This window comes from Podospora bellae-mahoneyi, assembly GCF_035222275.1.
Source record: "Podospora bellae-mahoneyi strain CBS 112042 chromosome 1 map unlocalized CBS112042p_1, whole genome shotgun sequence".
NCBI lineage: Eukaryota > Fungi > Ascomycota > Sordariomycetes > Sordariales > Podosporaceae > Podospora > Podospora bellae-mahoneyi.
The window spans coordinates 2,827,822-2,854,148 of record NW_026946359.1 but is presented as its reverse complement, the minus strand read 5'-3'; the positions used below and the strand labels follow the sequence as shown (position 1 = coordinate 2,854,148).

Here is a 26,327-nt window from a genome sequence, read left to right as displayed (position 1 = left end):
GGTGTGAGCAGGTGAGCTATTCTGATATTAAATCTCCTTTCTTGGCTGCTTTGGGGCGCTTCGTGCCTTGCTTTTTGGCCATCGCCTACGGGGTACTGGTTTGACTTTGTAACCCAACCCAGGAACCATGTGCTGCCTGATGTGGGAGTTGAACCTGCATTTTGCAGGTCCCACTCACACAACACGCGCAAGAATGCATACATACACCATCCGATATAACTTCCAGGTTCATGGTGTTAAGGGAAACAAAACCAGTATATGTCGAGATCGGAGCCAGGAAAGCAAACCGCGGTACTACACCTCCGGCAGTTGCACACACATGCCGTGTCACCACCTTGAGGATTTATTCTCCTGGTTGAAGGTCCCTGGACAACTGCGATCATGTGGTGAAGTGGTCCTTCTTCAAGAACCGGGAATACCTAACCGCCGTTTTGTCAAAAGCATAGTGTAGTCAAAGACCGTCGCATCGGATCCGGGAACACATCGTCATTACCCCTCATGGAGTCATGCCCGCTATGCCCATCGGGCTTGGCGACTAGCAAGCTTGAAAGGGACCCTTATTCACACTCCAACACTATCCCGAACTCCACTCTACACCATAGAAGAAGACGGCCGCTTGTGAAGAAACATGTCTCACCCCAACAAGCTGTGAATTTTCAGCCCATCAAGGGTGGCCACCCAGCATGGGATCAGCACCTCGCATCTGCAACTCAACCTGGGGATAGCTCTGTCTAAACACTCCGTACAGAAGTAGGTGGTCGAATCCTTTCGATTGTGAAGGTAGGAGGGTATACATCGTACGAGCTATACCAACCCGATGCAACGCCGGTAATGGAGACCAAGATTGCTCAAATCAAGTTACCTATCCATCCCAAGGTGTGTGTGCGTGCCAGTTCGGTTGGGCGGTGGTGAAAAGGGAGGGGGTCCATGGGGGCGGTTCGGGGGGATCATCACTGCCCATCCGCTTATGCTCCCCGGATGTGCATAGTGTAGTGTGCTGGTGTGGGTAGTTATATGTACGTACAAGCAAGGTGGAAAACCAGAAACCCAAACCCCATTCACCCGGGGACCATGGAGATGGTGGTAAGTCCCCGTTGGAATGGTAGGGGAGGGACTGCAGGATATATAAACTAGAGTTGGTAGTCTTTGAGGCTTGCCCACGGTGGGTGATCTTGGTTGCTTCTCTTCTCTCGACAGCAGCACGAACCACCCCAAGGATATGCAAAGATATCGAACAGCCAGCCATGCCTCTGAAGGATGTAATCTCTGATCCAGCAGCGGCTCGTTCATCTACTTGTTTGTTGTTTACCTTTGTTCATTCATTTCCGAAATATCGATCCTGAAGCTTTACTTCCCGTTTGCGGCTGGGGTACCATTGCAGACGGTTGACTTGGAGGGGCCGCAGGCCAACGAACGCCCAACTGCCCTGTGGTTGTAACGGTCGGTAGATTATTATCCAGAGCCCAACAGTCGGACAAAACAAAAGACCCATCTCTTTTGACCTATCCCACACTCAAAAATCCGATCAAACTATCATTTCAAACAACCTAGCAGCCCCTGGGTGACACGACCAGGAACAGGCTGTGGTTGTAGCTTTTGATCGGGTGACAGGTGACCGCACCCCTCCCGCCAACACAACCAAAACCAACCGTTGGTAGGTGCGTCGTTGCCTGCCGAAAGGCCCGCCGCCGCTGCCCGTTTAAGTGGATTTGTGGCCGTTTTAGGGAAGCGATGGCTCCCCGTAACAACCCAGATCATCATCAGCTGCTGCGTCCACCACCAGCACCACGCCTCTTCTCCCGGTTATCCTACGCGTCCAAAAAGTCTTTTCGATCGCATTCATCTTCCTTCGAGGCCGACGACGAGAGGTCAAGCGATCATTCTGGGGAGGAGTATCTGATGAGTGTTGACAACAGCAGGCGGAGCAGCATGAGCAGCCTGTTTGCGCACAGTTACCGGCCGCCGAGGTACCCGGGGGAGGACACGAGGCCGACGAGCCAGAAGGAGTTGGCTGGGTGGTATGCGTATGCTTTTGCGGCAGAGGTTTATGTTATCTGTGGTGAGTTGCTGATGATTTTTGAGGGTGATGCAAGTTTGACTGACAATGTTGTTGTTGTTGTTGTTGTTGTTTTGTAGGAATCGGTATGTTGATACCAATCCACCCGCTACGCTGACGTCGTTCTCCATCGTGGAGAATGAGAACCCTCCTGGCCCATCTCATCCCCCGGTCAGCGCGCGCGTCGTTGCGAACATAACAAAACTAACGATATCACAGCATCATTCATCCCAATATTGCTCGAAAGCCTAGCAAGAGAAAATGGCGTTTTGTTATCCGATCGGACAACACCTTGTGGGCCAAGCAACGACAAGAACAGTGCAGATGGAGGACAGTGCGTGGTCTACGTGCTCGGCATGGAAATCAACACGGCGAGCTTCGCCATGTACACCTTCAGCATCAGCGTGTTACTGCAGGCGCTGCTGGTGGTCAGCATAAGCTGCGCGGCAGACCACGGCAACTATCGGAAGAAGCTGCTTCTTGCGTTTGGCTGGATTGGCAGCGGGAGTGTGATGCTTTACATTTTCGTGTCCAGAGAGCTCTATCTTTTTGGCGCATTGCTGGCGATTATTTCGAATACTTCCCTAGGGGCGTCGTTTGTGTTGCTGAACTCGTTTCTGCCACTTCTTGTTAGGCATCACCCCGAAGTTGAGCATGTGGCCGCGCTGGATGAGAGTGATGCCGATGAGGTGGAGGATGAGTCTGCCGCCGACACGGATGCTGAGAGGGCCATGGATGATTCGACTGCTGCTTTGCTACCGAGGCAGACATCGCTTGGGACCCCTATTTCGAAAGTGCGCACCCGGGAGGAGCTCACCTCGACTGAGCTCGGTCTGTCATCCCAAATCTCAGCCAAGGGGATTGGTACGGGTTACCTGGCCGCGTTGTTCCTACAGTGTGTCGCCATCTTCATTCTGATTCAGATGAAGAACACGACATGGTCACAACGGATTGTCCTCTTTGTCATCGGTGCATGGTGGGCTATCTTCACAGTCCCGGCTGCCATGTGGCTTCGTCCACGACCTGGCCCACCATTGCCAGCATCATCCAACCACACGGGTGTCAGAGCCCTCTTCTCCTACACCATCGACGCATGGAAGTCTCTCTGGCGTACCATGAAGCTGGCTGGACGGCTGGTAGACATCATGCTCTTCCTTGGCGGGTGGTTCCTCCTCTCTGACGCCGTTGCCACCACCTCTTCCACCGCCATCCTGTTCGCCAAAACCCAACTTCACATGGAACCGTGGGCCCTCGGCATGATCAACGTCATCTCGACAGCCACCGGCGTACTCGGGGCCTTCTCGTGGTCCTTCATCTCCCGCAAACTGAACCTCCAGGCTCACCAAACCATCCTCGCTTGCATCGCCCTCTTTGAACTCATCCCCATCTACGGCTTACTGGGTTACTTACCGTTTGTCAAGAATTGGGGCGTGTTTGGACTGCAGCAGCCCTGGGAGATGTACCCGCTCGCGGCCGTCTACGGTGTTGTTCTCGGGGGCTTGAGCAGTTACTGCCGGTCGTTGTACGGGGAGCTGATCCCCCCCGGATCCGAGGCGGCGTTTTATGCTCTTTATGCTATCACCGACAAGGGCTCGAGCGTGTTTGGTCCGGCGATTGTGGGTGCCATCATTGATGCGAGCGGGGAGATTAGGCCGGCGTTTTGGTTCCTGGCTGCGCTGGTTGGGTTTCCGGCGCCGTTGATTTGGTTTATCAAGGTGGAGAGGGGGAAGAGGGAGGGAAAAAAGCTGGCGGAGGTGATTGAGGGGTTCAAGGTTGGGTTGAGTGAGACTGATACTAGTGAGGGGGAGGGGGAGGGGCAGAGAGGGATTTTGGAGGGGTATGAGACTGATCGGTGAGGGTTGTTTGTCATGTTTGGGAAATGGGAGGGCCTGTTTAATGGGTTTGATGGGTGTGGTGCATAGCGCCGGCGTTGTTTATGTTTCCATGGTTTATTTCCTAGGTTGGTAGGATTTAGGCATTGGACTGGGATGGGAATAATGTATTACTCGGTTCAGTGAGTGTGTGTGACATTACCCCTCGCGGCTTTCTTGGATGACTCCGGCAATTCATATCCTCTCATTCAGACGTAACCCCCAAGATGTCAGAGGTGCCTGTGACCAGGTGTCTGTTTGCCTCAGGCGAAATAACATGATTTCAATCTCTCTGTGGAACTTGCACAAGCTGAGTCACAGGTGATGATTTCACCTGGAACTGGCTCTGATGGTTCCGGGTTCCAAACAGGTGAAAGAGGGAAAGCTCTGAGAGAAGCTCTGGACAGCTCGCCAATGCTTGCTGCTGCTGCTGGGCCACATTTTCCGGCTTGCTTTCCCCATTCCTTGGCGCTTGGCGTGGAGGCTTTCCTAAGGTAGGTAACCAGCCACAGCATTTCTCCTCACTTGGTTCGTAATCACGTGGCTGGGGGAGGGTCCGTGTTTTTTCTGGCAACCAGGGTGGCGGACGCGATTCCCGTAAATTTTGATCGGTGTCAAACTTCCCGCTGCCTGCGTTGTGAGTTGCAAGGAAGCAATCCCGTGTTGCGACAACCACGAGAACCATCGGCCATTGAATCGCGAGCATCGCCCACGCGCCAGCAACTCCGGACCGGACCTGCCCTCTGCTCCCCAGCCCATCCATCACCGGCCCAGGTGATTCATTCACCCGGCACCACCGGCCTGCCCTGTGCTGTTGACATTGCTTTCATTGCTCTCACTGCCCATTGCTCGCTCGCTCCGGATCGCTCCTGTCCACAACATCGCGCACCGCACCGCACCGCACCGCACCGCACCACAGCACACCGCACCTCCCCCTCCCCCTCAACAAGCCGATCAAAGGTAGGCGCTTTCCCAGCCACCTTCGCACCGTCGCCCACCCCAACCCAACCCATCTTGCAACCTCTGCGCATCGCCATCGACCCAAACTCTATTTGCACATCGCAACTACCTATTGTTGCGCAAACGCTCACAGGCGCCCAACCTGTGCTCCAACATCCCATCTGCCCCGACGCGATCCCTTACTTTACATCTGAAGACCCCGCAAAACACACACAACCTGGTCGTCATGGCTTCCTCCGCTCGCAAGAGGCCAAGACAGGAGCCCGAGGATAACCGGGCCGAGTGCCCATTCAAGATCGACGTCGTCAACCCAGATGACAAGGATAGCAAGAGAAAGTCAAAGAAGCGCAAGACCGAGGGCGAGGATGAGGATGCCACGGCCAAGGTCAACCTCCAGATGTCGCCCTTCGCGCCCTGCGGCAAGTTCAAGAAACATGAGACGATGGACTTGTACTTCAAGGTCAGCCCTCCGAAGAAGTGGACCGACATGACCAGGTACAACAGTTTTGTTCGTAAGTACATTGCTCTCCTTTCATAACATCTGATGCACAACATTTCAGACGAGCGGTGTGGGCTAACGTTGCACCTCCGGCACAAAGTCAATGGGGTGAAGTACTTTAGCGAGGGCTTCATCTATGTCGCCAATGATTCCAGTATCGAACGGCAAAAGGCTGCTAATGACAACAAGCCGATGCAAATCAGGAAGAAGTCGGATGACGACTGGGTGGCGCGAATTCTCGAGATCCGCGCGAGCGACGAGCACCATGTTTACGCTCGTATTTACTGGATGTACTGGCCAGACGAGCTTCCTGCAGGCACTCTTGACGGGAAGAAGTTTGTTCAAGGGAGGCAGCCATACCATGGAATGAATGAGTTGGTCGCGTCGAATCACAGTAAGCACATATGGCTGTTCCGGTACATGTCTAGCTTCGATTTGCTAACAGTGACTTTTTTCTTCAGTGGATATTATCAATGTGGTCAGTGTAACATCTCAGGCGACGGTCAGGCAGTGGTTTGAGGAGAACGACGAGGAGATTCAACACGCGCTTTACTGGCGACAAGCTTTTGACGTCAGGAGCTACGAACTCTCGGTATGTACTGATCTCAGCATTTCCTCTCTCACGTTTGAGCGCGTCATCTAACCATTGTTTGTTTGCAGTCTGTTGATTTGGTTTGCTTATGCAATACCCCAGCGAACCCCGACAGGAAACTACTCGGGTGCACAGTGGAGGCGTGCAAGAAGTGGATGCACGAAGAGTGTATCATTGAAGACGCTCTCCAGTCAACATACAAGCGACTCGGTGCCGACAAGCCACACCTGCCCCCTGAGCCTATCAAGAAGGCCGAGAGCGAAATCGAAGGCCAGCGTCCGCTAAGCCCATCCGATACTGGCGCCGCCGTTTCTGCCCAACATTCGATCGACGTCAAGGCCGAAGTAGAGCCAGCAGAGAATGGGAGCGGCAACGTGGATGTTAAGCAAACAGAGGAGGAAGATGGTCCTACTGCTCCCGAGGATGCTGCACCCTCCTCAGGTCGTCGTTCAGCGAGCGCAGCCGCCGGCACAGGCACCCCCAGCACCAAGCTGGTTCTCAAATCAGCGTCGGGTCGGAAGGGTGGGAAGCCGAAAAAGAAGGGGGAGGCAAACGGAGAGACCTCACGGCCATGGGAGGGGCTCTTTGAAGTCACTCTCAACACAGAAAAGAACGGGCCCCCAGTGCTGGAGTTCAGAGACCTGCGGGAGGGCATCGTCGGTGGCGAAAAGACATGGACTGAGCCCGTCAAGTGCCTCCTCTGTGCAACAACGGTTAACTAGAAGGCTGTCCGTGCTTGTCTGCCGCAGAGGGTCATACGCTCCCGGGACTCTGCGGCAAGAGCGGACAAGCCTCTGGAGCCAAAGTCCGAGACACCGCCTATCAAGCCGAAGAGTGAGTCGCTGGAGCCATCTCTGCCCTCGGCCGTAGAGAATTCTGACGAAGAACTCATCAGAATCCAACTTGGGCTCGATGCCCACCCTGGACCCGCGTCAGAAGAGCGCATCAATGGTGTAACCTTCTCCCCCCTTGAACTTTCCCGAACCCCTTCAGCATGGGCATCACCTGCTATAAACGAAAGCAACCGGCACGTCTCAGCTCCCACCCGCCGAGCCAGAAGTCCGCCCTTGGAATATGAGAAACAGGATGACATTGTCCAGGCTAGCGTTGAAATCAAGCCCGAGGATGGGGCGGAACAAGGTCGGGCTTGTAGAACTGAGGCAACCTCTTCAACATCAGTTAAACCGCAATTCAGTTCGTCCGACATTGAGAGGGAGGAATACATGACATTGTTACGGTCTTCTCCTTTACCACCAGACCACATGCCGGCATTATCAAACTACTAGGAATTTTGGCCGTGGGTGAATGACTTAAAGGGCTTGAGACTGCGAGGAGGCCATCTGGAGTCTGATGGCCAGGAGGGCACTTGTGATCACGGTGGTGACGGGGCAGAGTTGGAAGAATTCCTCCGGCAGAAGATGGAAGAAATGCAGAGACTTGTTAAGCAGCAACAGGAACAGATGGTGGACTTTTTTGACAAGCAAGAGGAGTACGAGGAATTTTTTGTTGGGCCTTTACAGCGACAAGAGGAGGCTCTGGAGAGGAGGGGGGAGATGGAGCGGTGGGCGGGGATGCAGAGGGAGAGGTTTGTGGGTGGTGGTGGTTGGGATTGGGATTTTAGGGGGAGGGCGAGGAGCATTAGGAAGAGGGGGTTTGGAGAGGAGGTCGAAGTGGGGGGGTAGGGGTATTGATTGAGCGTAAGCATGATATTTTATTTTATTTGGTTTGGTTTGGTGTGAGAATATTGTTAGGATACTTTGTGTCAGCGAGCGAGATTGGGGGAGGGGGAGGGGGGAAGAAAGAAAAATGGAATTTCCTTTTTGAGTCTGTATTGTTGTTGTTGTTGTTGTTGTTGTTGTTGTTGTTGTTGTTGTTGTTGTTGTTGTTGTTGTTGTTGTTGTTGTTGTTGTTGTTGTTGTTGTTGTTGTTGTTGTTGTTGTTGTTGTTGTTGTTGTTGTTGTTGTTGTTGTTGTTGTTGTTGTTGTTGTTGTTGTTGTTGTTGTTGTTGCTGCTGTTTTGTTGTCTGTGTTGTTTGGTGTTTTCTTTCTCAGTATATCTTTTATATGGACAGCCTTTTCTATGGCGTGGCGTGGCGCGGGATGGAGTTTTTTGTGTTCTGGCGGTTTTCGTTTTGTTTTAGCTTTTTTTCCCCCTCTTTGTTGTGTTTGGGATTCGGTGTCTTTTTTTTTTTTTTTGGCTGTGTTGTATGTGTGTGTGTGTGTGTGTGTGTGTGTGTTGGTAGCAAAGGTTTTTACAATTCAGGGAACCAAAGTTTTGATTCTGCTGGTGATTATTACTACTGGTTGGGGAGTGATGTGAGGATGGTCATTTGATGAAATGTGATACTGTGGTGATTTGGGAGGTGGTGGTTGGCATAAATGAAGGGGGTGGGGGGTGATGATGCTGTGCTGTGCTGTGCTGTGCTGTGCTGTCTTGAATAAGGCTGTACGTCAACCAATTTAGTGACGAGGTTTGTGTGTTGCTGTGTCTCCTGATCTCCTCGGTAGCTCCATCCGGGCTCAGGGGATTAGTTAGATTCAGGGGATTCTTGATAAAAGAGTTTAATGTTGCTGTTATTATGGTTACCTTTTCCTGGCTTTGGTGGGTGGATGTAGGTAGTTAAACTACCTTACCTTGGGTCATCATCATAAGTATATCACTTTTCTCATTCAGCAACGACATCGAGGTCATACCATACACAACTGCTAGGTCGACAAGTCTATGTCTGACAAGAAAAACCGCGAGGTGAGTTTCAAAATGAGATGATAGCTGGTTGTAATAATCCATATATACCCGCAGACGCTGACCTATCGCTACTCTGGTTATGAAACCAACAACGCTCTCCCGCCCCCGAGGTGAGAATATGTCCGTGGTGTTTTCCTTCCCAGTCTGACCAGACAAGCTTGTTCTCGAAGCACCACGCCGGGACTTTTTCAAGTGATAAAAAAGTCACCATAGGGTAAACCCTGTCCTTGAAGAATTTCCGCTCGCCATCCCTTCTTCGCTACCTGGCCCTCTTTCTCCACCACTTGCTCTAATACCGCACCGCACCGCACCGTCAAGAAGAGCAACAAACTGGGCCTGGTGCACGTGGTTGGTATTATTGAGACACATATTGAGGGTTCTAGCCATTAGCTCCTCCCCGATTTGGTCCTCCTCCTCCTCGATCATGCACCTCTCCACAAGTATCGCATGCTTCACTGCCTGTTCCTCCTCCACGGCCAGATATCTCCTCCACGGCCTGTTCCTCCTCCTCGATCAGGTACCTCCCCACTAGCATCAGGTGATCCACTGCTTGTTCCTCCTCCACTGCTCGTTCCCCCTCCACGGCCTGTTCCTCCTCTACGACTTGGCCCTCCTGCCCGTCTGCTTGGTTCTACTCCCCCTCTTTGACTGTCGCTTTCTGATGGGCCAAGACTAACCCAATCACTTTTATCAAGACCGATATTCCACTCACTCCCCTCCCACCCCGCCTCCATCGCTCTATCCACCAACACCGTCGGCAGCAGCCCGTTCGCCAACAGCGCGTCAGGCAGATGGTCATCCAGCATCTTCAAAAATGGTGTAGGAGGGTTCTCCGGGAACGTGCTTCCCTACGCGCACTTCAATAGTGCGACCCTTGTATCCGTCTGCCTGCTCGGAGTGCTGTACCCCCTCGAATTCTCCAGCGGTTCCCCCCACTGCCCCCAACCAGACGAAGGCGTATGGTCCCACTCTTCCGACGGTGAGTACTCGTACTCACCACCCATGGCAGACTCGTTCACACTATCCTGCCATTCAGCTCCCCTCTCATTCGTCTCCTCAACATCTGCCCTCAACCTGCGTGCCCCAGACGACGTCAACGAACCGCCAGAATTGATAGAGAACGGGGACGGGGCTGACTGTTCCGAGTTATCGACACTGGCAGGATGGGCCCCGATAAAACGGACACTGTGAGAGATGGAGGAACCATGTCCTGACTGGGATCCTACGCTTGATCCTACCCCCGGTGGAAGGACAGCGTGCTTACTGGCTAATTCTGCGGAGAGGGAGTCGAGCCAGGCGTTGATTCGGTTTGCGTAGCGGTCTGCTGCGGATTGGTTGTGCCATACAAGGAAATTAATACTCTGTCCAAGGGAAAGAGTGATATCGTGAGTGTCATGTACGAGGGCTCTGAGACTGTTGAACGTGAGCATTGTTCTGCTGCTGGTGGGCTCTCCTGATGGGTTGGGATCGAGGTTGCGCCAGGCGGGTTGGCCAGTAGGTTCTCCTGATCGGGGCAGGTAGGAGATGAGCTTTGCTAGAACAGAGGCTTGTAGCTTTACGCCTTTCTCTTTTAATGTCTTTGCCTTTCTGTATTTCATTGCCCTCTTTAGCTCCTTTGCCCAGGCTTTATCGCCGTTGCCCACAGCATTGGCTTTGAGCCACTCTTGTATTTCTACCGGGATCATGCCTCTATTCCCCATAGATTTATCCATCACCTTCATATTTTCCGCAGAGGCTACTGCTGTTGGGGTTGGCTTCTCTGAGGAGGGTTTCTCTGAGGGGGGTTTCTCTGAGTGTGGTGAAGGGGGTTCCTCTGAGGTGAGTTTCTCCGAGTATTGTGAAATGGGTTCCTCTGAGGTGGGTTTCTCCGAGTCTTCTGACGAGGCGTTCGCTGAGGGGGAGTCCTCTGAAGGGACTCTATTCCCGGATCTCACGCCGAACAACCTCTAGTTTCTGATAAGCGATGATGTGTCCCCCTCGCCATGAGTCCAATACCGATCACCAAACACGTCGTCAAGAATCTCCTCTCGTGTTGCATCCGCGAGTTGAGAATGGAAGTCTTTGAATAACACGGGACTCTTTGACTTGAGGTAATGAATACCCCGAGTTTGCAGAACTTTTTCATGCTGTGTCTGAACCCTCTGTTGCAGGTCTGGGTATTGGATCTCCTCTGGTGGGGGTCTCGTCGAGGACTTCTGGTGATCCGCCCAGATGTTGAAATCTAGTGCTAACGGGATCGCTGGGAATATGTGTCTCCGCCTGAGGTGCGATCTCGCAGGCGGAGACATGGTTTGATGTTGGTGTTGATCCTGGACGAGTGAAGGTACGAGGAGTGATGATAGTGATATCCGGGCCTGATGCTGATGTGTGAACGGGAGGTCATGGAGCAGAAGAGCGGAAGAAGCCACAATGGATTCCCATAGGTTCATCATGAATCCGGGGGAAGTCTTCCGCTCGAGGGAAGCTTCGTCATGATACAAGCCGCGGCTGCCTCGCATGGGAAGGAAGGTCGATGGTGAAACTGGAAAAGTTCAAGCGAAGTGAACCGCAACTTACACCAGATGTGGTTTATGTAAGCTATGTCGGATTCTCTTGGCAGTCCGGGAAGCTGTGGGTCCCAGCCGGCAAAACGGACAGGGGTGTTTCAGCAACGTAAGCTTTTCGGAGACAGCTGTTTGGCAGAAGGCCACGGTGATGCTCAGGAGGGTCTCTTGAGGGTCCAACAAGTAAGTCGACAGTGGAATTTCTTCAATTGGGCGGGCACATGTCATTTTCTCTTACAACATGAAGACATCAGCCGTCTTCTCTGCCTTCCTCTCGCTGCTGTCGCTAGCTTCGGCCGCCAGCTCCGACAAGGGCACCTCCAAATCAACACTCCCGTCTACCTTCAAGCCCCCACAGGTCTTCAAGAACGCCAACCTCGTCCACGTTGTTTCCGTCGAGAAGAACTACGTCAAGGAGAACATCAATGTCGTCGTAGAAAATATCGACAAGAAGCCACAGAATGAATACTACCTCCCCTTCACGGCCGATCAGATCTCGCGCCTCGGTGGCGTCGAGGTAAAGGATCGCAAGGACACCAGCGCCGGGCCATTCGTCGCCGAGAAGGTCGAGTTCGACCCCAAAAGTGACACCCAGTACCTCCGCATCCGACTTCCCAAGCCCCTCGCCCCCGGCGCACAGCAGACACTCGGCATCAGCTACTACATCCTCAAGGCGTACTCGCCCCTTCCCGCCGCCATCAAGCAGGAGGAGGCCCAATTCCTCACCTACACCTTCTCCGCCTACGTTCCCTCGGTGTACACCACCTCGAAGCAAAAGACGGAAGTCAAGTTCCCCTCCGCCAACATCCCCGACTACACCAAGCTCCCAGGCAGCGGCGACATCAAGGAGTTCCCCCAAAAGCAGGGCACCAAGCTCACTTACGGGCCCTTTGACGAGAAGCCCGCCGGCGCGTACGAGCCCATCCGCGTCCGTTTCGAGTTCAACAGGCCAGTCACTCACGTTGCCCGTCTGGAGCGGGACATTGAGGTCAGCCACTGGGGTGGAAATGTTGCTTTTGAGGAGCGCTATGCTCTCTACCACCGCGGGGCCAACCTTTCATCGCTGTTCAACAGGGTCAAGTGGCAGCAGTCGCAGTACTACCAGCAGGGCAATACCCATGCGCTGAAGGAGCTCAAGTTCCCTCTTCGTGTTGGGAGTGTTGACCCTTACTACACTGACGTCATTGGCAATGTGTCGACCTCGAGATTCAGAAGCAATAAGCGGGAGGCGTCGCTTGAGATCAAGCCTCGTTACCCTGTCTTTGGCGGCTGGAAGTACCCCTTTACCATTGGGTGGAACTCGGATGCGAAGAACTTTTTGAGGAAGACGGCAGCCGGGGGGTTCGTGCTGAACGTGCCTTTTCTTGAGGGGCCCAAGCAGAATGAGGGTGTGGAGTATGAGCAGGTCGAGGTCAGGGTTATTTTGCCTGAGGGTGCTGAGTACGTTTCCCCTTTGTCACCTCCCTCTGTTGACTTCAAATACTGACTGTTGTATGTTTTGCAGAAACGTCAAGTACGTCACCTCGATCCCAACCCAATCCATCACTTCGGCCGACGTCGAGATCCACAAGACCTTTTTGGATACGATTGGGCGGACGGCGCTGGTGATCAAGGCGAGGAACCTGGTAGATGACTTTAGGGACCGGGAGCTGGTCGTGTCGTACGACTACCCTCTCTCGGCCAGCCTGCGCAAGCCGTTTATTGTCTTTAGTAGTGCTATTGCCTTTTTTGTGGCTGTGTGGTTGGTGGGGAATATTGAGTTGAAGTTTGCGTCGAGTGGCCATGTTGCTGCTAAGAAATAGATGGAGAGGGAAAAGGGGGGATAATAAAAAATGGGAGGGGTTTGATATTTTGAAAGCTTTTGTTTGTTTGGTATTTATGTTGATTATAAGGCGAATAAATGTGTATTTGTATTGAGTGTTGGTTTATTAAGTAAGAGGGGAAAAAAAAGGGTTGAAAAGGGATGTAATGGGGATGTTGTGAGTGGTGCTTGACCGTGGTATTTTGATAATAGTAAAAGTGGAAGCCGTATTCAATAATAAGTAATGGTTTCGTGGTGTAGTTGGTTATCACGTCAGTCTAACACACTGAAGGTCTCCAGTTCGAGCCTGGACGAAATCAAAGAATTATATCTTTTGGCGGCATTTTCTTTTTGAACTTACAAAGTTCATTTTTTATTTTTGGGTGGTGGTGGAGATCTTTTGGTGGGGTGATGTGATCTCTGGAGCGTTGGAATGGTGGATCTTGGGTCGTGGTGGGGGGCATCGTTGAGCCGACCACCTGGGTGAGATTTGTAGAAGGGAACATTCTCGAGATGTTCTATTGAACTGAGCATGTGTTTCTATTTTTGCTTTTGAACAGATGGTGAGTCGATTGTCTGGAAGATGATCCACTATCTTACCACGTCGCCTTGTCCGCTCGTGTTAAAGTCCGACTTGCAACGTGTTGGAAGATCAACCTTCGTACAATTCATGCAGTGTCACTTATGAAGGGTGTTTGGTAAGGCTACATATGAGTGAGGCCTTGTATCGCATGCTGAGCCCGGGGGCCTGGTGGGGAAGGAAAGCAAGGCATGTGAGCATGCAGCAAGACCGGTGGTGTGTCAGGGTCCCTCGAGGTCCCTGCATGCTGCCTTATTTTCTTTTTCTTTTCGGATGTTGCCCGGTGTCTCTCTGTCTGGGATGGTGGATCTGGTCAGTTGATTTATTGGGGGTCTTGGGGTATTTCGGGCGAGGGAGAAAAGTGTTTATTAACCTGACCTTCCTGTTTGTTTGTCTGTTTATTATTTTTATTCTTCCATCTCAGCTTCCACATCTTACCTTGTCTGCGGGTATAATCATCAAACAAAACACACATACACAGACCATACGTCTTCGCCACAAACATTCCATCACTCAGTCTCGGCCCTCAAGAAGAAAACATGTGCTTCGGAACCCCCTCCTCAGAAAAATACTACTACCACGAGGAAATCGTCCCCGCCCGCCGGCCATCCTCTCACCACCATCACCACAACAGCAGGAGCAGCAGCCGACACCCCCACCACCACCACCACCGCCACCACCACCATCATGTCTCGCCTCGAACGAGCGGGACCTATCTGTGTCCGCCAACAACAAGAACGACAGTTATTGTTCCAAGTCCGAGGGCGAGCATGACGAGCTATAGGGGGGAGAGCAGAGGGCGGAGTCACGGGGAGAGGGTGGTGGAGATTGAGAGGAGTAGTAGTCGGGTTGAGACTACTAGGAGGTATTGATCCATTTGTGATAATGGGACGGGGATGTATGGGTTATGCGGAGGATGATATCACGATGTTATGAATAAATGTTTGGGTACATGTCTGGTTTGGATGGGTTTCGTTTGGGATAGACTGGTTGGCTAGCTACTCCGTAATAGGCGGGATATAATGAGGGTTGTTTACCTTACAAGCCACATGAGAAGGTAATCTGTCTTCGTCTCATCTTGTGATCGATCTGGTCTGGTGATGGGGATAGATGCCAAGAACCGAGGAGGTGGTTCTGTGGTTGGGGTGAATGAATGATCTTCGATCTGAGCAGAGCTTTGGTGGGGCTGGGATGTGGTTGGGTGGGATGACGTCACATGGAACTCTACACTACATGCTTTGTTTAAGACAGCTTTACAGATATTTTCCATGAGGGAGATGACTTTCGATGGTATGAGAAGCCATTCATACAGGAACATACATGAATGGGGTTAGAAGAAAAAGGGTTGTTGTGTGGGTACTGAAATTACAAACTCCTGTTCATCCCAGAGCTCTGACGACATCTGCACCAAGGGTTTCCGTGAGAGTTCAGAAGAAGGCTTGGGGAAACTGACTGCTCTATTAGCCTGAGCCCGACATGTAAAGTGACGTGATGAGCGACCGTTTATGGCCTACAGCTGCTATCTATATACCACTACGCTGCGCGGGCGGTCATCACGAACCACCATTGTCTTTATCCCGTACACCACAACCTGATTACCCATTTACCCTCACGCTGTGAAAGCAAGCAAACGATTGATGATTTAGCAGTTCGTTGTGCATACTGATACCCCCCTGCGTTATTCTTTATCTGTGTATCCTGCTGGGTTGCCGACATATCCTCGTGTTTACTGAGGAAAGAGCAAGTCTGACCTCTTCTTGCGACCCAAGTCCCGAATACGTTCAGTTCCACACCACAGAGCCTAAGCCCAGCATCATGTTGTAAGTCTCATATCCCTTTTTCACAAACCGTTTACTATTCATCTGCGGAAATCATGTCCCGCAAAAGCAACGAAACCAACCGCTTCTACCCCTTTGCCCAGTGGTACCCACGCCGCCCACCACAAAACCAGTCCCACGATTGCTAACACGCTCTATTCCTCCAGGAACCGCGCCCTCTCAATCCGCTCCCAAAACCGCTCCTCCACGGGTACCACCACCTCCACCCCATCCCAACACCACCGAAAACCCTTCTCCTTCCCCTCCCTCCGCTCCCCTACCTTCACCCAACCCGACCTCTCCAAACGCCTCACCCGCCTCCTCAAATCCTCCTCCTCCCTCACCTCCCACCACGAATCCGCAGCCAAAGAGCGCCTCTCCATCGCAACCCAGCTCTCTGAATGGGGTGAGGCAACCCAAGACGACTCCATCTCCGACATCTCGGACAAAATCGGCGTCCTCCTCTCAGAAATAGGCGAGCAAGAAGACAACTACGCCCACGCCCTCGACGACGCGCGCGCAGCGCTAAAGGTGATCAGAAACACTGAACGAAGCGTCCAACCAACAAGAGAGGGAAAGAAGAAGATCGGGGATGAGATTGCAAAGTTGAAGAGTAGGGAGCCGCAGTCGACAAAATTGGTGGTGTTGGAGCAGGAGCTTGTCAGGGCTGAGGCCGAGGGGTTGGTTGCTGAGGCGCAGTTGAGTAATGTTGTATGTATTTCCCCTGATAAGCACTGATGATGATAGTGTGCTGATATTGTGGTAGACAAGGCAAAAGTTGAAGGAGGCGTACCAGGCCGAGTTTTTGGCTACGATTGAACGGGCGGATAAGCAGATTATTCTTGCGAGGCATGGGTTGAGGTTGTTGGAGTTGTTGGATGATACACCTGTCGTGCCGGGGGATGTCAAACCGGCGTATCCTCATGCTGGGCAGGCGAGGCAGATATTGAATGATGCCGAGGATGATCTCAGGGATTGGAGGCCTAGTGGGCTGCTAGGGGAGGAGGAGGATAGTAAGATGTCCGGCTCTGGGGCGGCAGTATCTCAGGTTGACAAGGGAAAGGAAGTGGATAGGGGGAGCATGACGGAGACGGTGGTCAATGTGGGTAATGGGACGGCGGCGGCGAACTGATCATGAGGAGGAGAAAAGATTCCTGATTTCGTCATTATACCTAGTTTTGCGTTTCTGTTTGAAAGGCGGGGGGGCGCGTTGTTGATAACTGTTTTTTTTTTCACATTGAAAAATAAAAAGTTGGAAATTATCCCCGTCAGAAAGCCGTTACACTTGAGCCGTGACCCTTCTTACACTCTTTCTCGCACCCTCTCCACTGACCATGATGGCACCCTCCATCTCTAGCGTCCTCATCGCCTCGGCAAAATCGGCCGACTCCACCGGCACGCTGGCACCATCTGATAACTTCCTGGCTACTTCGGCGAACTTGACTGATTGCCCGCCGGCAGTCAGCTCGTCCAACAGTCTGACAATGGCGTCCTTGATCTCAGCCTTCTTCCTTCTGTCCGCCGCCGACGTGCCTTCAGTGAGGAGACTCATGTCGATTCTGCCCTGCGCATCCGTCGCCGCCGTCTTGAGGGCGGATTTGATCAGCCTCACGGCCTCCTTTACGTCATTTTGAGTGACCGTCTCGGAGAGACGCATGCGAGCGTGAGCCTCAGAGAGACGAATCATGCTCTCGAGCTGACGGGTGGTGGCCGTGATGCGCTTCTCTGCGGCGCGGACGTCCTGGCCGAGCTTGCGCATCTCGACGTACGAGTCGACGAGCTCCTTGGCGGCTTCGTTGGAGATCTGGGGGTTGACTTTTTGGCGGGCGTAGGAGATGTAAGAGGTGAGGAATTCGATTGGCTGGAGACCGTTAGTCGGGAGAAAGTAGATGGAGAAAGAGGGATGGACATACCAGGATATCATTGTTGGAGTGGGCCGAGTCAGGCTTGTCCTCGAGATACATGGACAGCAAATGCTTAGCCAAGCGCTGATCTTGCTTCTCGTCGGCTCGATCGAGGATGAGATAGACCAGATCAAAACGGGAGAGTAGGGTAGGGGGAAGATCAATGTTTTGCGGGACGGAGAGGTCAGGGTTGTAACGACTGCCGATCGGGTTGGCAGAGGCTAGGATGGAAGTCCTGGCGTTGAGGGTGGTGATGATGCCTGCCTTGGCGACAGAGACGGTCTGCTGTTCCATCACTTCGTGGAGAACAGAGCGAGTGGACTCGTTCATCTTGTCAAACTCGTCAATGCAGCACACACCACCGTCGGACAAGACCAAGGCGCCGGACTCGAGAACCAGCTGTCTGGTCTCTGGGTCGCGGGTGACATAGGCTGTAAGACCGACCGCAGAGGAACCCTTGCCGCTGGTGTACACACCGCGGGGGGCGATGCGGTGGACGTAACCCAAAAGCTGAGACTTGGACGTTGAAGGGTCACCACACAACAGGACGTTGATATCGCCACGGTAGCGGGGACTGGCGCCCTTTTCAAATGTTTTGTTGGTACCACCAAACAGCTGGAGGAGGATACCCTTCTTGACATCCTCCATTTCGTAGATTGATGGAGCGAGAGACCGGGACAAAAGCTCGTAGATGTCGGCACGAGCAGCAGTCTCCCTGATCTTGGCCTCATCCTCTGGCGAGATCTTTTTGATCTCATCAAGACTCTGGCCGCTGATATGGGCCTCTTCCTCCTCAGCCAAGTCAAGAACAGAAGGGTCATTGCCCATTCTCTTCTTGTCGACCTTCTGGATATGGACAATGTCCACATACGTCTTGTGCACACTCTTGACCGTCCGCATGCGAGGGTTGACACGCACAGGAGTAACCTTGTAGATACCCGTAATCTCTACACGGTCACCGGCCTTGCAAAAGTCAACCAGCTCGTTGTAAGCGCAGATGGAAACGGAATGAGGCGTCTGGCCAGCAGGCGTGTCATCAGGAGTCTCCTGCAGCTTGATTACTTGCTTATCCGTGAATGTGCAGCGATTGTGGATAATCTGCATCGAGTTCTTGGACTTGCAACGATTGCGAGGGCACTCAGTCGGCTCCCGAATCTTGCCACGGTCCAACTCAACGGTGACGGAGTGTCCGCAAACACTGCACTTGAAGAAAGCGTCCTTCATGTCGGGAATCACAGGCGTGGTACGGATCACTAGACCCTTGATGCAGACAAGCTTGTCCATATCTGAAGGGTTGAGATCTCTCAGGTTGGTATTCTTCTCGATACCGAATGGGCGCACAACATACGTCTCCGCGGAGACCTGGTCTTCAAGGGTCACCTGCTGTCCCTGGGTAGGCCTGGGAGTTGATGGCTCTTCCCCACGATCAGAACTGGGGAAGTTCAGATCAGAGCTCTGGGAAGGGTTGGGCATATTTCCACCAGCAAGAGAGGCCTGTCTTTGACTAGCCATCTCAGCGCGCGCAAGATCAATCATGAAGTCGTGCACGCATTGATCCATGACTGGAACAATTTCGGTGGGGTAGGCCTGGGCTTGATGCCATAGCTTCAGCGTTCGCGGGTACGCCTTGAGATCACGAAGATCAAGGTACAACCTGTTGCTGCCCAGCAACAACATGTTCTCCAAAGCCTCCCAATATGGCTTGGAATCCGCCTCGGGATTCCCCATGGTGTCAGCCTCGGTTGCGCCATCCGCCCACATGCGATACTTTTTGGTGAAGTTTCGGAGAAAGTCCTTGAAGGCCGCGAAGGAGTCTTCAAGTGAGACGGTGGTACCCCATACGAGACCCTGGCTCATGCCACCAAGGGCATTTGCCTCAGATGTGTTGGGGTTGTTGTTGGAGAAGGAAGCGGCGTCGGACCCGACTTGAGAGCCATCACGAACGACTCGGCCTGCGTCATCCAAGATAATTCGGCGTGGCATGCGTGGTGTGCGAATGACATCTGGGTTGATATCCCCACGGTGAGACCTGGAAGGTCTTGTGCGCTCGTTTACGAAGAGCGCACTGCTTTCACTGCGAAGGTCCGACTGCTGGGTGAGGTTGGGCCCTGGGCTGGATTCATCATAGCGGATAGGGGACGAGTCTGTCAGGGGTATGTTAGCTTTGGATGCAAAGAAAAGCCATTGTTTTCAACGGTTTACCTCCAACCAAGAGACCACGACCGCTTGCGCGAGGTGTTCGATCACCAGTGCTTTGCGTCTCGGTCTGCTGGCGCAAGGGCGAGCTGGCGGCATTGTTTCCGGCGGTGCTCTGAGTGTTGCTCATCTGGCGGAGAGGCGACGAGGGCGCATTGTTGGGAGAGGAGGAATCGTATACCATAGGACTTGAGGCCAATGCTGAGGTCCGAGTCTGGCGGGGAGTTCTCGAGTTCTCAGCAGCGGGGCTGCTCTGAGCAGCCTGGGAACTCCTGGTGCTGCGCGTTGACCGCTTCGATGGTGAAGACATTTTTGAAGTTGTACTCTGTCGTCTATTTTGACTGAATTTGGGGGCACAAGAAATAAGACCAACGATTTATAACAGACGAGGATTCGATATCGTGGTTGAAGGGGGTGTTGGCAGCGGTGGGATGAAGGTGTTTCCTAGGAAACCCAGAGTGGGACTCTGAAGAACTTCAGGGTGTTGGAATGAGAAAAGGAGCAACGCGAAAACGCGTCCAGCAAAAAAACCACTTTACGCGTCCCAGCCTGTCAAAAGGGAAGTGGAGGGGGCCTCCCAATCCATTAAACCCCTGGCCCAGGTACGTGCCGTTTAAAATGTGGGGACACCCAGCTCCAGCCACATCAGCGAGCCGCTCCCTTTTGAAAGTTGGACCCCACAATTTCCATTGTGTGGACAGCTTCACATCATCAGCCACAAGCAACAACATCCACGACGACGATACCACCGCCCCCGAACGAGATACCCCTTTCCCACCACCCTCGCCCTACACCGCGAACCATAAGATACCCACTAATACGCAGCCAAAATGGCCCCAGGAATGTCGCTGTACAGCGTCAACGCTATCCGTAAAGCTCTCCCAAAGCTCCAGCACACCTACTTCTGAAGCTGACTTGCCATTCTCCCGATGATAGTAATCCTCTCCAGCGAAGACGGCTCCCGCATCTTCTCCAAATGGTACAGCCCTCCCCACCAAGCCGCCAACCAGCAGCCCTCCAGCACCGCCGCCCCCGCCTCCGCTCAGAACCCCTTCGCCGACAAGACGGCCCAAGTCCGCTTCGAGAAGGCCCTCCTCCAAAAGACGGCCAAGCAAACAGGAGACATCCTTCTATTCGACAACCGGATCGTGCTTTATAAGATGGAGGCTGGTATGTCCTGTCTCTAAATCCCTCCCCTCCCTTCTCAGCAGCTATGCTGACAGATAATCAAAAGACGTGGCAATCTACGTCGTTGGCGGTGTCGAAGAAAACGAAATCCTCCTCTACAACGTTCTCCTCGCCCTCCGCGACGCCCTCCACCTCCTCTTCAAGCAGTCGGTCGACAAGCGCACCATCATCGAGAACTACGACCTCGTCTCCCTCGCCATCGACGAGATTGTTGATGATGGTGTGGTCTTGGAGACGGACCCGACTATCATCGTGCAGCGGTGCTCCAAGGCGCCAAATCAAGACACCAACCTGGGGCGTATCGACCCCTTCACCGAGCAGGGCATGAACAACTTGGCGCAAATAGGCAAGTCCAAGATTTTGGAGTGGATGCGGTAGATTGGAGGCCATTATTATGGTCCTGTAATGTTGTTGGGTGGGGGAGAATGAATAAGGGAGGGTTAAGCAGGCGTCTCTGATATTTAGAATTATGAATTCGGGGTCCTTTTTCAAAAAATTACCGTATGAAGTAGTGAGTATAGTGTGGGCAGAATTTTGATGAGGTGTCTTCTCTTGGGAGACCGTGTCTATTGATGTCTGCTCGCCTTTTTGACTCTGAGTTAAGGCCTAATCTCGGATGCTGCCTTGCGAAGTCGGTTCATAACCGCAGCAGCAATATCATCCCCATCACTAACCCCTTCCACAAAAATAATATCAGCCCCCAGCCTATCCAGCTCCCTCAAAGCAGCAAACAACCCATGAGCCACCCCTTTAACATCCCGTCCCAGATCAACATCCAACACCGTGGCCAACTCCTTCCCTTCCTCATCCCTCAAACTCCCCTGCCGAACAGCAAAACCACCCTCCTCACTCTCTATCCTCCCCTCTGTCTCCCCAACCAACCCCTCCCATTCCCCCGTCCTGATAACCCCCACCTTTTTTTGCCCGCCCCCCTCCAGCTCCTTTCCCACATTGACGGGTTTATGCCCCTCAAAAAGCACCACCCTCGCCCGGGGGCTGTAATGCTTGTACTTCATCCCCGGCGCCCTCGGCTTATGCCCCTCCCCGACCTCGCTCCTGTCTTTATACCCCTTCACCACCCCCTCCCACCCCTTGACTTGTCTTATCTCCTCGATGCCTACCCCTCCTGGCCTCAGAACCACCGGTGGGTTGCATAACCCGTCAACAACAGTCGACTCAACCCCCACTGCACAATCCCCCCCATCCAGAATCAGCTCAATCTTCCCCTCCAAATCCTCCAACACATGCACAGCCTTTGTCGGGCTAGGGCGCGTACTGGCGTTTGCGGACGGAGCAGCGAGCGGCTTGCCCACCAGTTGAATCAACGCTCTTGCCAACGGGGAGTCAGGCATCCTCGCGCCAAAGGTGGTCAGTCCAGCCGTTACCTCTGGGGCTAGCAGCTGACCGGAGGTCGGGACAGGGAGTAAGATTGTCAGTGGTCCAGGCCAGAACTTGGAGATTAACTCGTGGTAAATCTCTGGAATGGTGGAAAGGGTGCTGAGCATGGAGAGGTCGGAGACGTGGACGATGAGAGGGTTGTCGCTTGGTCGGCCTTTTGCCGTGTAAATCCCTTTCACGGCTGTTGACGAGGTTGCATCGGCGCCGAGGCCGTAGACGGTTTCGGTCGGGAAGGCTACGGGTGTGCTGAAGGAGGAGGCGGTGGAGGTTGTGAGGGCTGTTGCTGCGAGGGTGAGGGAGGGGGGGATGAGGGGGGTTGGGGGGAGGGTCCAGGTTTGGAGGGAGTTGGGAGAGGACCAGGATCCTAAAGGGGAGGAGGGAGGGATGGTAAGGATGCGGGTTTTGAGTTTAGGGGGTGGTGGTGGTGGGTTGGTGGTTGACATTTTGGAAGTGAGGTGGTGGTGGTGGTGGTGGTGATGGTGAAAGGTGGGGTGAAAATGTTGGAGTGAAAACCTGAAGGGTGTTGCTGCGGACCACCGCGAGGAAAGACTGGGGCGGGGAAAGGGAGCCAATTTGTCGATTTGGATCGATTGACTGACGTTGTTTCAATAAAATGAAACGTTTTGAGTCGTGTTTTGAGGACGGGTTGTAGGCGCGTTGTGTGGTGTAAGTGCTGAAGTTGAGTCATTCAGAAATTTTTATCTTGATATGATCCTCTCGCCTTCAAAACTTGGCTGCCGCTTCCCAACCTTTATCTTTCCAGTCCCTCCATCCTCACACCCGACCAGCCATTTTAACATTGCCAAAACTTCCAAGTTTATTATCATTGATTACAATAGACCTTAATACCAATGTGAACATGATTTCGTCATCTTGAATAATGCCTGCAATTCAAGAAGGAGCATAAGTCTCACTTCCTCTCCGCCCTGCCCTCACCGGCAACGCAGAAACATGCACATTTGCAAAGCTCAAATGCTCCGAAAAGCTCGACAACAACCTCATCACATCCTCCCTCGTCTCCTCCCTACTCGCCATCCCCTGCATCACCCTCGCATTCGGCGGCCCTGGCAGCGCAGGCATCTCGCCACCCATCCCCATCCCACCACCATTCATGTTCATCCCACCCCCATTCACCATCCTCTCCCCCCTCCTATCACTATACTCCCCCCCATTACCGCTCATCCCCAACATCCTCGGCAGCTGCAACTGCACACTAGCATTACTCTGCGCCCTCGACCTCCTCCCACTCCCCCCCGTCGACCCACCACCACCCATCATAGTCAGATACTCCGAATCACCGCCATACTCATTAGCCGAATATCCATCCTCATCATAACTATCCGCCCTCGAATGCGCCCTCGACTGCGCCCTCGAGCCCCCACCCCCACCCCCACCATTAACACTGCTCGGCGGCGGCGTGCTAAAGTCCGGAATCACAATCTGATCCTCGGGTGCGCTCGCCAGACTAAGACGAGAGAAATCCGTGTCGTCAGATATGTAAATGGACGGTTCCCTGATGCCGCTCGGTGGTCCAACACTCCCGCCGAAGCTGCCGTTGGTGCTGTTGGTTTGGAAGGGTTGATACAGCGAGGCGTGGCGTTCGAGGTCAAAGGGGTTGGCGCCGCCGATGTCAGATCCCGCCATGGAGGCGACGTCGCTGTTGGCGGTTGACGGTCTTGTGTACTCCGGCATGGCGAGACTTTCGTCAAGGTCGATCAGACTCCCGACAGAGGCGCGGTTGTCTTGGAATTGGTTGGGGGTCATGAGCTCGACGTAGGGCTCTGAGTGCATACCCAAGGGATCGGTTTGGTGGTGAATGAGAGGGGGGCGGTCGTTGGTGGGTGCTGGGGCGAGGGGGCCAGGTCTGTCTTCGCTGATGGCTGGGAAGCGGAACATTTCTGATGTAGCTGATGCGGGGGCTGCCATGGAGGGGAATTTCCAGTCTTGGGTGCGGCGGTTGGGGTTGAAGTCTGCAGGGTCACTTCGGGGAGGCTTGTTCAGGTCGTTGCTGTTGTTGCTGTCGGCCGCGGTGAGGGTGTTCTCCGCAAAATCTGACTCGCTGGGAGCTCGCATGCCGGCGCGGATGGTTTCCATGTTGGTTTCGATGTCGACAAACTGAGAGAGATCATCGCCATCGAAAGACATGTCGAGATCGATGAGGGACTCTCGCAAGGTGGAATGAAGAGAATCGTCCCTCAACGGAAGATCAGATGTTGAGGTTGGGGGAGGTGGGGGTCTGCCGTAATACGCACGAGAGTTCTCTTCGTAGCCCGAGATTGTGTTGGGATCAAAGAGCTTTTCGAGGGGAGCCTTGACGGCTGGTTGCAACTGGGGAGGTAGGCGACGCCGCGCTTTCTGCTTGGGAGGGGGTGCAAACTGCTCATTAAAGTCAAACTCCACGTTTGTGCCGTAGACATCATACACTGCTTGGGCATCAGTGTTCATGAGCTGCTGGTCAAAGTCGACTGTCGTGCTGAAGTTCCACTCATCGTTGGCCAAAGCAGTGGACGTGTAGTCGGACGGGCCCTGCGCGCCAACAGGAGCAAAGAGCGACTTTCTGATGCCTCCCTGTCCTTCCCAGAGCTTGTAGGCCTTTACGAGGTTGGCAAGGTTCGAGGTAGGATGTGTGCCCTCGGTATTAGCAATATATGGATGCCGTTGAACCTGCTCAATAGTCGGTCGCTTTGCTGGGTCTTCGACCAAGCAGAAAGCAACAAGATCCTTGATCTGGTCCGAGTACTGATCACCTTCCAGCCGTGGGGCGTTATGCTTGATGTAATTGCCAAGCTGGGGTATGTTAAACCCTTGCATGACGTTGGGAGGCAGACCAGACGCAATCTCATACACCAGAGAACCAAAGGCCCAGATGTCGACGGGTGTGCTGTAAGAAGGCACAGGGTCGAACAGCTCGGGGGCCATCCAGTGAGGCGTGCCGATAAAGGTCGACCGCTTATCAAGCTTCGTTTCAACAATGCCAGCAACGCCGAAATCGCATAGTTGAACCGCTCCGCTCTCTGTGACCAGCACATTGGCGCACTTGATGTCGCGGTGAATGATGCCTTCTTTGTGCACCCAATACACAGCCTCCGCCACCTCTCTCAAAATCGGAATAATCCACTTCTCTTGCAAGCCTCCCGGAGCTGTCGGCTTCATGAGGGTCGCCACACTGCCTCCAGCGCAGTACTCTGTCACCATCCACATGGCCTGACCGACTGGCAGCGCATCGAGAATGAGGTTGATGTTTCTCGCCCCACTGTCGCTGAGGATTTTGAGGGCGCTGATTTCCTTCATGAACTCGCTGTAGGTATCAGCCAATTTCGGGTTGAGGGTGTCGCTCTCTTCAATGTCGATGATTTTGACGGCCACCAGGGCTTTCGTGTTCAAATCAGTCGCCTTGTACACCCGACCAAAGCTTCCCTTCCCTATCAGCTCCTGAAGGAGGTATGGCGGTACTTCTTTTCCGGCCTTGACGCATTCATCTTGGACGGATGCTTGCATCTTCTTTGCGTCCTCCATGGCCTTCTGCCGGGTGGCAGAAGAGAAGTAGTCTGAGTTGCGTACTTGGAGGTTCGACATCTTGGCTGTTGTGGTGGAAAATGGCAGATTTGTTGATAAAAGACTGCCGTTGTTGGTCTGCTTGTGGTTAGTGGCCGGGGTGTGTCGACATCACAGGTGACTCTCGACTTTGGAATGGAACAACGAGAGCCCAGTGTTTACCTACCGAGGGGAGCTTCAGAATCGCCACCTCATGAACAGCCAGAGGCTTGTGTACTACTCCTTTGGGATGTTGTCAGAGAGGCAAGAGTAGCCAGCCTTGGCGTTCTGAGAAGAGGGCGGTTGTGACCGTCCCCTATGAAGCCCAATCTTTGGCAAGAGAAGAGTGAGAGCGCCAAACAGATTTCTGTCGATTTGTCAGCCATGAATCCAATTGCAAATAATCCCCAAATGACGTCAACGTTGAGCTGAGGGGCTCTGCGGATGATGTCCTGATGCGTGAGGCTATCAGGGCTGTAAGCCAGCCCTTCTTTCCATCATGGCTCAATTCTCAGCTCGGATCCCCCAACTCTTTTCATCCCGTCCCTCCATCCGCGCGCCCCTTTCTCCTACTCCCAAATCCCATTTCCAACCCTCATAGCAAAGAAAAACAGAAACAATTACTTACCTGAATCACCAAAAC

The 26,327-nt window shown here is 53.2% G+C and overlaps 10 protein-coding genes and 1 non-coding gene across 11 annotated transcripts; 6 read left to right on the top strand and 5 right to left on the bottom strand.

Moving 5' to 3' along the window:
* Positions 1-1,171: 1,171 nt before the first annotated feature.
* Positions 1,172-3,912, top strand: ATG22 (Autophagy protein 22; the record flags this gene model as incomplete). The annotated part of the gene is made up of 2 exons (XM_062874159.1): positions 1,172-2,059; positions 2,276-3,912. Exons 1-2 carry the CDS (start codon positions 1,732-1,734, stop codon positions 3,910-3,912), a joined length of 1,965 nt encoding a protein of 654 aa, XP_062737269.1. The 5' UTR covers positions 1,172-1,731.
* Positions 3,913-4,511: 599 nt separating this feature from the next.
* On the top strand, positions 4,512-7,447 carry QC761_108740 (uncharacterized protein). The gene is made up of 4 exons (XM_062874158.1): positions 4,512-5,399; positions 5,487-5,780; positions 5,848-5,978; positions 6,047-7,447. Exons 1-4 carry the CDS (start codon positions 5,114-5,116, stop codon positions 6,698-6,700), a joined length of 1,365 nt encoding a protein of 454 aa, XP_062737268.1. The 5' UTR covers positions 4,512-5,113; the 3' UTR covers positions 6,701-7,447.
* Positions 7,448-9,571: 2,124 nt separating this feature from the next.
* Positions 9,572-10,444, bottom strand: QC761_108730 (uncharacterized protein; the record flags this gene model as incomplete). Its single annotated transcript, XM_062874157.1, has 1 exon — positions 9,572-10,444. The coding sequence occupies one exon, from the start codon at positions 10,442-10,444 to the stop codon at positions 9,572-9,574; it is 873 nt and encodes a 290-aa protein (XP_062737267.1).
* An 858-nt stretch (positions 10,445-11,302) lies between these two features.
* On the top strand, positions 11,303-13,113 carry OST1 (dolichyl-diphosphooligosaccharide--protein glycosyltransferase subunit 1; the record flags this gene model as incomplete). Its single annotated transcript, XM_062874156.1, has 3 exons — positions 11,303-11,449; positions 11,514-12,706; positions 12,771-13,113. The coding sequence occupies 3 exons, from the start codon at positions 11,303-11,305 to the stop codon at positions 13,066-13,068; spliced, it is 1,638 nt and encodes a 545-aa protein (XP_062737266.1). The 3' UTR covers positions 13,069-13,113.
* A 200-nt stretch (positions 13,114-13,313) lies between these two features.
* QC761_0009630 lies at positions 13,314-13,387 on the bottom strand. The gene has a single exon. It is a non-coding gene; the product is annotated as a tRNA-Val (tRNA).
* A 799-nt stretch (positions 13,388-14,186) lies between these two features.
* On the top strand, positions 14,187-14,519 carry QC761_108710 (uncharacterized protein; the record flags this gene model as incomplete). Its single annotated transcript, XM_062874155.1, has 1 exon — positions 14,187-14,519. One exon carries the CDS (start codon positions 14,187-14,189, stop codon positions 14,517-14,519), a length of 333 nt encoding a protein of 110 aa, XP_062737265.1.
* Positions 14,520-15,462: 943 nt separating this feature from the next.
* On the top strand, positions 15,463-16,685 carry QC761_108700 (uncharacterized protein; the record flags this gene model as incomplete). The annotated part of the gene is made up of 3 exons (XM_062874154.1): positions 15,463-15,467; positions 15,632-16,175; positions 16,231-16,685. The coding sequence occupies 3 exons, from the start codon at positions 15,463-15,465 to the stop codon at positions 16,594-16,596; spliced, it is 915 nt and encodes a 304-aa protein (XP_062737264.1). The 3' UTR covers positions 16,597-16,685.
* Positions 15,855-20,098, bottom strand: CDC54 (MCM DNA helicase complex subunit). Its single transcript, XM_062874153.1, has 3 exons — positions 19,571-20,098; positions 17,378-19,512; positions 15,855-17,325 (listed from the first exon to the last, which is right to left on the bottom strand). Exons 1-3 carry the CDS (start codon positions 19,872-19,874, stop codon positions 16,744-16,746), a joined length of 3,021 nt encoding a protein of 1,006 aa, XP_062737263.1. The 5' UTR covers positions 19,875-20,098; the 3' UTR covers positions 15,855-16,743.
* RET3 (Golgi-to-ER vesicle coat component) lies at positions 19,829-21,351 on the top strand. The gene is made up of 3 exons (XM_062874152.1): positions 19,829-20,434; positions 20,501-20,734; positions 20,799-21,351. The coding sequence occupies exons 1-3, from the start codon at positions 20,395-20,397 to the stop codon at positions 21,128-21,130; spliced, it is 606 nt and encodes a 201-aa protein (XP_062737262.1). The 5' UTR covers positions 19,829-20,394; the 3' UTR covers positions 21,131-21,351.
* On the bottom strand, positions 21,352-22,593 carry QC761_108670 (uncharacterized protein; the record flags this gene model as incomplete). Its single annotated transcript, XM_062874151.1, has 1 exon — positions 21,352-22,593. The coding sequence occupies one exon, from the start codon at positions 22,591-22,593 to the stop codon at positions 21,352-21,354; it is 1,242 nt and encodes a 413-aa protein (XP_062737261.1).
* Positions 22,594-23,041: 448 nt separating this feature from the next.
* QC761_108660 (uncharacterized protein) lies at positions 23,042-25,726 on the bottom strand (the record flags this gene model as incomplete). The annotated part of the gene is made up of 1 exon (XM_062874150.1): positions 23,042-25,726. One exon carries the CDS (start codon positions 25,724-25,726, stop codon positions 23,042-23,044), a length of 2,685 nt encoding a protein of 894 aa, XP_062737260.1.
* Between the last annotated feature and the right edge of the window lie 601 nt (positions 25,727-26,327).